We start from the raw sequence: 9,483 nt of genomic DNA on the forward strand, positions 1-9,483 counted from the left end.
GTAAAATGAAATGATAGACGTTTTTATACTGTCATCCGATATATACCGTTATATCGAACAGCCCTAACTGGGGCCATGTTAATAAACACAGACACACTAATCTGCTGAATGTTTGCTAGGTCAATGTTTACAAGCTAAAGGTTATGTAAACTACCAGGTTACAGGGACCAGATTAGGAGTTCCTGAAATACCTCAAATAAACATTAAATCCCTGAAAACCTTGGGAAAAGGCAGACTAGAAAAGGGAGAGGTATTCTCTTGCAGCCTTGATCAGCTAACATTTCTATCTAATTAAGTAGAATTCCAAAAGAGATAGCAGTTCAAAGACGACCAAGAAGCAAAAAAACAAACAAAAAAACAACAACAATCTAATCTAAATAGGATGCTGAGCTGAAGAAAAAAAGTAAACCTAGGGATCTAGAAATGTCGTTTCTGAGAGTGCCTTCTAGGAAAAATACAAGAAAATGAAAGACACAAGTCTGTCAGCCTATAGATTTACAGCAGTGGCATCTTATAGCCCTGAGGAATGCTTTAATTTTCAAGGTCAAAGAGCAACTTGGAGCTCACCGAGAAGACAAGCAAGCCTCCAGGGCTTATCATCACCAAGTCAGTAGAGAACTGATATTTGACTTGATATTTAGCACCAGACATACTGAACAGGCTTTTCTCAAAGGGAAAGACTTCCGGTAGATTACTTTAACCCTGAGCTGAAAGTACAACACTTTTTACACTAAATGGATTTGCGGATTTCTGAGACCCTCCCATGAATATTTTTCTTAGTATTTATCCTCAGTGTCACTTTCAATAAAAAGTCAGTTTGAAGTTTAGCTGTGATACAGTTGCATAAAAGCAACAAAACATTTATATTTAAGCACTTCCTCAATGCTGTTCTAAAATTTGTATCATATCAGTCTCTCAGTTTATTTCTTAAAGAAAAAGAAAGAAAAACATTATCTGTGCCATGTTTTCTTACACAACACTCATTGTGTTTGAAATATGTTAAGAGAAAAAAGGCCAAGCTGGGTAACCAACCTGCTTTTTCTTCAACTTGAAAATCTGCTGCTCCACTTTAGCAATCTCTCGGTCTACACGGTCCATACTCTGGATCAGCTCTTCCTTGGACAGTTTAGAAGGAGAGGTGTCCTGCTCCTCCCCCATGTGTAGTGTAGGTCCTCCTGGGGAAGACTCCACTTTGACAGTGAACTGAGTCTCCTGGCAAAAAAACCAAAAAACTGTTAAATAAGTTTATACAAATTATTGGTAGGCAATCTGGCAATAATATGACAGAAGAGCTTAATTTACCAAGTATTTTATTTTTGAAAATTAATTCACCACTAACCAACACAAACCTGTTTGGTTTCATGCTTCCCTATGCGCAGGCTCTGAGCCATTCAGCTACCTCTCCAGTCGTTCTCACCTCCTACAGACTGACTCTGACTGTCATTGTCTAGCAGCTAGAAAGAGCATTTCTTGTTCTACTCTGCCTTTCCCGTTCACAGATGATGTCCAGGGCAGAACAAGGACTACAACCTTCACTGGCAGTCCAAGACAGCAGAGTTCCTCTGATTGTAGGATGAGAGACTAAGCAAAAAGGCAGCTGAACAACATCAAGTACTGACAGTAGAGAAACATGAGCCGGTGCATGGCTTACTGGCTAACCTGACAGTATCAGCAAATATGCACTGCTCAGGTCCAAAGGCCTATAAATTACATCCTCTGAGGATACAAATCAAATCAACACCTTACCAAAACAGCCCCATCCAGCAATAAAACCTTCATAAAACATCATGACTGCATTAGTGTTAAGTGTTTGAGAATCCATGAGTGTCTACTCAGACTCAAGTTTTTTTTTATTGTTTACAAGAACCTATTGTTAAGTTCAAGACTTTAGCAACTGCAAAATAAAGGGCCTATGGCTGATGTTTTAAAATTTGGCCATTATCCATAGTGGAGAGCCTTATTTTGTACAGTGATTGTGCTTTAGTCCTCATTTATATTCACTTTTGTTCCAACAAAATAAAGAAATCTTAATTATGGGAAAGAACTGACCTCATTTTTTGTCTTTCTGATGTTCATAACAATAACTTTTATGAATACTGAAGACTGACATTAGTAAATGTTAGTCCAATCTTAAGCTTAATTATTTCTGCCTGATAAACTGGTTCAAATACAGGACCTACAAAATAAAAAATATGATGCCCACCTTCTTGACCTCCACAGTGGCTCTTAGGCTGTCCTGTACACTATGGGGCACAGGCAGAACAATACCCCCTGCAGTGGAAGGGGTGCGGGTGATATGAGCCTCAGCAACAGTCTCCAGGCGAGGGCGTTTAGCCTCCAAGACCTCATGCTCAGGTTGGGCTGAGACAGAGTGAAACTGCTGTTCGTAACCATGGCGCCTCTCTGGAGGCCTGACAAAGAAAAGTAAACAAGAAATTTACAGATTTATCAGAAACTGCAACTAGCTGTCAAAATTAATTGGAGGATGCAAGTAAGGCTGGGCCATATTATACCGTTCACGGTAATACAATGTTAGGCAACGATAAGTAAATGAAATATCGTGATAGAATATGAGTAAAACGCGCATGCGCACATGGCCGAAAAAGCATGGCGGCAACGGAGAATGAGAAGAGAGAAAGCGGATCGTTCAGTGAAACGGATGAACCAGAATTGGTTTGTAAAAATGGTGCTACTTCAGTGATGTGGAACTGGTTTGGTGTTTGTCCGTCAGATACCCACCAAAGCACATTTTTTTGTAGAACATGCACGTGGGCCGTCATTATTGCCGTATTTAGACTAAGGTACTCGTAAATCTGGGAGTAATCTGTGTCCTAAACTCAGTCAATTTCAGGTCCCAAAGTCAAACGAACACTGCAGCATCACTGAGAGTTAAAAACTGTCTAAATTCTTTCACCTTTAATAAAATGATCAGCGTTGCTGCTTTACCAGGTGTAACTATGAAGTTTAACATCCGGCATCCATGAAAACAGAATTTATTACATTTAACGGAGTTAGAAGTTAACAGGACGTTAGTGGAAGTTAGCTCGCTAGCTTTGTTAGTTACCTAAGCATGATGTAGCATGTTCTGACTGAGAGATTTCTGAAAAAATTCAAACGTACAACATGGGAATAAAGCAGCTGTGATAGAATACAGCATTAATGAATCAATGGTACAGAAATGGAGGAAGCAAGAATAGTTTGAGTTATCTGACTGCTTTGTTTCACTTAATGTGTCTTATAATCCCATGCACCTTATGGTCCGAAAAATACGTATTTGACTTTTTTATTTGGCACACTGCAGTTTAATGTTGCAAAGCACCTCTGTTTAACTTCAGTGGATATTATACATGGTTATGCTCAGGATATGTCAGCCCATTTCTACTGGAAATGCCTTTTGGTTAAACTTTCAGCAAGGAATTTGCTTTTGCAATGTTAAATTTTTATATAGCTTTAATGCACATAAAAAAAACAGCTGCTTGTTTAAGTGAAAATACATGGATGGGGGGGTTTTGCGCTAGTAAAGTTGTGGAGTTGTATTTTGTCTCGCATCAATTATATTGTCAGTTATATTGTTATCGCAAATTTTAAATATATATCATGATAAATAGTTTTGGCCATATCGCCCTGCTCTAGATGCAAGAAGGGAAAACCTCTCTAGAACAAAACCTAAAATGAAATAAGAAAGCACCTAATAAAGCCTAATAAGCAGCTTGGTATTTGAATATTACGCTCCTACCTTTCAGCTCCAGGGTGGAATTCGGACAGTAAAGACGGTCTTCTGCGACCCTGTGGATCCTGCATGTGATTCCGGTAGTCTGGGACGGTGAAATCCTAAAGGCAAGAGGAACACTTAGCAAATTAATTCTCAAATCTCAATCTCATTCAAATTCTTGACAGTGTGAAGCAGGGAAAATGGAAATCAATACACAAAAACAAACATCACCTCACATACCATAACAAACTATAAGCACCTCACAGATGCAGCAACCGGATCATCCTTAGAAAGTAGTGTCTACAAAAGCGACACATTTCTCTGCTACAGATACATCTTACTTTGAATCAGTAAAGCTGCCTCCACTGCCTGCTTCACTCACACTTTTACACATGAACTATAACCTGAAGCACAATGCTTTTTCTTTTTTTTACCCCTTAGCAGCTCATGTAAGCACCATCACTGGCTGTACAATGCGCTGCCAAAAGCTTTGAGGGGCACAAAAATCATGTAACTGTGATGTCCCCAGTTAGAGTCTAGCCATGGACCTGTGCTGCATCTCACCTCATGCATACATACGCACATAAACACATGTCTGCAACCCCACCCATCCCATTTCCTGTAAACTCTGTTCTACTTAATCTAATAAAGGCAACTCAATGGGCATTTCTGCCACTCAGCTGCAACTCTGAGTAGACAATCACGATGCCAGCAATCAGAGATTAAAATCATAAATAATTAAGCTAATTAGCTTTGCTTATTTTGTTAGCTTACATAATTTTATTTGTTGGTTTATTTAACAGTGACATTGCAGATATATAGAAAAAGAAAAACAGCTATAAATGCAGCACAGTTATCCAAGAGGCTATTTTCATCTGTGATCTCACCTTATTAAAACAACAAAGTTCCCAAATTAATCAGCAGGGATAGGCCAATGTTGTATTCTGTCCTTACTCTGACCTCTGCCCGGGGGGTGGGAGGGGGGGCAGAGATTGCAGACATGGTTAAGCTTACCAGGAATATACAAAAAATATATATATCCTAGTACTAGAGAATAAGGGCTGGCCTGAAGTGAGGCCCAGTTCCACTCGTTTTTCAAACGTGTCATTAGTCAGTTCACAATGGAATTACTGAAACCAGCAGCACTACTCCTCCTCTGGCAAACTAAAAGGAATGTTGTTGATGGCAAGAACATTGATTAAAATGTCTGTAATAGTCAGGGGCTTTTATCCAAAACCGTATGGGGTAACACAGAAATGTTATCAGCACAGTGTGACTGCCAAACAAACCTGAACAAGCAAATGCAGTTACAGGAAACATTTCTAAATTCCCATTTTGTCCCAGATTTAAGCAAACAATGTGAATGCTCAGAAATGTCCCATCGAGAGTTTTCTGTGAAAGTATGCTTCTAAGAAACGTGTCACTGAAAATATCCAAACACCATCCAACATTCTCAAATGAATGCGCAAAAGGACGATGCTCTAGAGTTAAATACTGCTACGGGAATTACCACCACACATGGTTTTTCACTACTGAGACTACAAGCAAACTTAATCAGCATCGATGCATTTCTAATTGGTTTAAATAAACAATGTAACACTAATAAATTAAAAAATGGGTTTGGTCTTGGGTTTTGTTTTGTTTTTTTAAATCACTTCAATCTTCAGTTGTAGTTGAAAATGAAGCAATAAAGCTCCTTAAAATCTTAAAAGCCACAAACAACATGACAGTGAGCTTGGTAAAAACTCAACTTTGGACTCGTTTTCCATGCAAAGATGGAATCTGGCTGTAAATTAGTCCTAGCGTGTGCATTACCTTTTCAAATCAACTGGTTCAAAAGCAAGCCCAAAGCCTCAATTAACAACATCTTTAAAGTTCTGCTGTCATTGGCCAATCTTTTATTCACACATAAAATATAAACAAAAACAAAAACTTCTTGGTAAGGAGTGAGGTTCCAATTCAGTATGAAGAGATATCTACTCATACTGCACCCTAAGCCACAATTAACAGAAAGAGGAACAGATTGATTTCATTTGGAATACTAGCTAAAGCTAGACTACTAATCAAATTTTAGATTCTATCCCATTTTTGACATCCAACAATTACAAAAACCAAATGGTGTGTATTTATGCTACAGGACTGATTAATCTATTGCATTTATTTTCACTTCAAAGCTCTCACTTTTTTCCTTAAACCAAAAACCAAGTGCACCACTAAAAGATAGCTTTTAGCGAAGTAGAGGAAGAAAACAAATCACAAAGTTTTAGGTAGTTTCCAGCAGGGAGAGGCAAATGTCATAGCAAGTTTGAAAGGAGAGAGAAAAAAAAGATAAAATAAATAAAATCATTTTACACCATTTTTTTTTACTGAAAACAGTAGTGTAATTTCTCATAGAAGTAAAGCTATGGCTCCATAGTGTAGCTTCTTTTGGCATTAGCCCAACAAGCAAAAGATCCCTGGTTCAATCCTGGGAGGACACTGATTGGTCAACTCAGAACAAGTGGTATTTTTGAAAAGTGAAAATAATCTATCCCCTGCTCTTTCAGATATCACCATCAACAGCTTAAAATCTATCATACAGGCAAACACTAATGCAACACGATCAAAGCTGTCAGTGAGATTCTACACCACAACAAAAAGGCTAATAGTGGTTGACTCGGTGAGGATACAAACATGACTGTTCGCTCAAAACAAAAGAAAGCAGAAAGGAGGCTTTACCTGTGGGTGCCGGCTGCTGGTAAAGGTGTACTGGACAGATTGTGATGGGTATCGGCTCTGCTCACTGCTGAAGCTCCCCTGACTCGGGGGGTAGCCCGAGCTACTGGACATCCTGGCTCAGTGCTAGCGGGCTGTAGCTGCTTCACGGAATGCAGAGTTTAGCTAGACCATGTTAGGAGACACGAACCACCTGCACCAGACAGAAACATACATGCACTTTTCAAAGAGTCACATTTAAGACATGAATGTATATTTTTTTTTTAAAAGTATTTTTCTGTACTTAAAAAAACCTAATCAAGTCATCATATAAGCTGAAAATATTTAAGTGCATGATAAAAATATTTTTCAAGAACCCTGGAAAAATTACGCAAACCACAACTGGAAATGAGCAACACAAACACATAGGCACTAGGGAACAGACCAGTCCCAATGTGATCAGGCTGGTTAAGACGTATTTATATGAACAACAAAGTATCTGTGAGGAGAATTTTGGCTTTGATCAAAAATCACCTCATTCCCAGTGTAAGTAATGAAGTTAACATACCCCAAAATAAAATAATTATAACACTAACATTATTATTTATAATTCAATGAACCTGATTCATGACTGTTTGTATTAAACTAAACCTTTTGTTTTAGACTGTGTAATGTGTAGGGAGCTCAAACATACAAAAATGCACCCAGATTCAAAAGCACCAACAAAAAAGACCACCAATATTTAGATATTTTTTAGATTTATTTTAAAGAAGAAAAAAAAAAGACTTTCACACCTCCGGCCAATTGCCAATTAATGTTTTTGGACTCTTAGAGTACCCGAAGTGAACCCACACAGGTAAGGGCAGAACAAGACTCCAACCCAGAACCCTGTTGCTGTGAGGAGAGTGCTAGCCATGACTCCACCATGCTGCTCTATATTTGAGATTAATAACCTAAATCTGCAAAATATTTAGTAACTTAAGCTTTAAAATAAATATAGACTCAGCCTTGCTGTAGGCATCACTGTTAAAAAAAAGAGAGAGGTGGAGGGTAGTGAACAGGTGGTTTAATGAAGGAATTTTATTGACATTTTATCGTGAAAATACTGACTATAGGGGAAAGAAAACTACTGTGAGGGTCTATTTCAGCTACTTTGAGTCACAGATGTATTCATACTATTCATTTACTGCCTCCATGTCTTCGGTTACACTGAAATCAGATTATAACATCTGGATAAACGGATTGCAGAAAACCAGCATTTAAATGTCAGTTTATTTCTACAATTTATTTTTAAAACTGTGAAGACATTTTCTACACGTGGCACAAGATTCATAGATTTTTAATCAATATATTATTATGGTTTCTATCTTCTGTACAAACAATCTACTGTGTATTGAAGGCTATTTCCCTTTACATGGGAACAGTTTCTCAGATTTTAACAAACTTCTGTTCGGAGGTGGTTTAAACTTTCTATTCATGTTGTTTCATGTTCTTCTGTCAGAATAGCGTCCCATAACTGTACCCACGATGAACAACTTAGCCACTGCATTTAAACAAAACTGGATTCAGATGAAAATTAGTGAGTTTGTCTTGGCTGCGCAGAATCCTGTCACCCTCAATTAGTCAAGCATCGTACAAAGAACAAGAGCCAGGACCGAGCCAGGGTGCATTGTCTTCTCTCTAATAACAAATCATAGAGCCCAGATACTCCAGTGCGTTCCAAATGAACTAATGCACAAAGTTTTGTATTTTGACTAAATATTTATGGATAAAAACAACACATACCAACAATAGGCCTGTAAGACACAAGGAAAATCTGCCATGTGTGACAACAGTGCCAATATCATAGATTACACGATATGACTCGCCATAAGCAAGTACAAGCGTGTTTAATATTCTACAGATACAGGCAATAAATAGGTACACTGCTAACAAAACTCCAAATAATGAATGACTGATAGAAATTTTAAGCCATTTCTGAATGTGCTTTTCCTGAAAATTTGAAGTGTTTGCATGCAGAGTATGAATATATAGTGCATGTACAAAAAATAAAAAATGATGGCCTAATAGTGCAGGATCCTCTTGCAGTAATAATGACGGCACTATTCAGCAGTCAGCACTATACTGATGAACTAAAACTAATTTAGTCTGCATGCTAGTTTACTGCAAACAGTTATAACCGTTACCGGTCACTAAAGTTGAAGAGATGTTACTTTATGGGGCGATCATGGCTCAAGAGTTGGGCGTTCGCCTTGTAATCGGAAGGTTGCCGGCTCGAGCCCTGGCTTGGACAGTCTCGGTCGTTGTGTCCTTGGGCAAGACACTTCACCCGTTGCCTACTGGTGGTGGTCAGAGGGCCCGGTGGCGTCAGTGTCTGGCAGCCTCGCCTCTGTCAGTGCGCCCCAGGGTGCCTTCACACATCACCAGTGTGGATGTGTGAAGGCTGTGTAAAGCGCTTTGGGGTCCTTAGGGACTAGTAAAGCGCTATACAAATACTTACCATTTACCTTTCAATCCCTGGCCAAGATCTATTTTAATAATTAGAAAAAGACTACAAACAACAAAATAACTTGTAACTACCCAACTGGTGATTGCTGGTGGGGTTTTTTTTTAATAAAAACAAATAAAAAAAATAACTTTCATGGCTCCCTTTGTAAACCCTAAATGCAGTGACAAATGTGTTCATCATCATCATCTCCACAAAACCAGCACCAGACAGTCTGTGAATGTGGTTCTTAAATCTATAAAAGGCTCAACCTAATTTTCAACAGCACCTTATGGCTTTGAGCCAAATTCAGGTAGAACAAATCAGCTCAGCAATTACAGGTCAAAATGTTTGGCGGTAAATGAAATAAGAGAAACTGCTAAAAGAGTTCCCAGCAGCCCCACAGCTGCCTGAAGTATTACCATTTTATTGTTCTGAAAAAACCGAATCGCAGCATGTGGCGATGACCTTCTATTTACAAGCATAGCTGACACACAAACCAAACCTGGAAAGTATTTTGTTAAAGTCGCAAGGATGAAGCTAGGGAAGTCATATACTTCTAAATATAATTCAAAATAATTTAAAAATATTA

General features: G+C 38.4%; 1 protein-coding gene across 6 annotated transcripts in view; it reads right to left on the bottom strand.

The window, feature by feature from the left end:
* Positions 1–9,483, bottom strand: part of ncor1 (nuclear receptor corepressor 1) — a 62,145-nt gene that overhangs the window by 51,600 nt on the left and 1,062 nt on the right. For all 6 annotated transcript variants that reach the window (XM_082549515.1, XM_082549512.1, XM_082549514.1 and 3 more), the window contains exons 2-5: positions 6,431–6,620; positions 3,737–3,831; positions 2,204–2,411; positions 1,033–1,212 (exon numbers count right to left, since the gene is read on the bottom strand). In XM_082549515.1, coding sequence (XP_082405641.1) covers positions 1,033–1,212; positions 2,204–2,411; positions 3,737–3,831; positions 6,431–6,541 — 594 coding nt within the window. In that variant the 5' untranslated portion in view covers positions 6,542–6,620. The remainder of the gene's footprint in view (positions 1–1,032; positions 1,213–2,203; positions 2,412–3,736; positions 3,832–6,430; positions 6,621–9,483) is intronic.

This window comes from Aulonocara stuartgranti, assembly GCF_965226115.1.
Source record: "Aulonocara stuartgranti genome assembly, chromosome: 10".
Lineage (NCBI taxonomy): Eukaryota > Metazoa > Chordata > Actinopteri > Cichliformes > Cichlidae > Aulonocara > Aulonocara stuartgranti.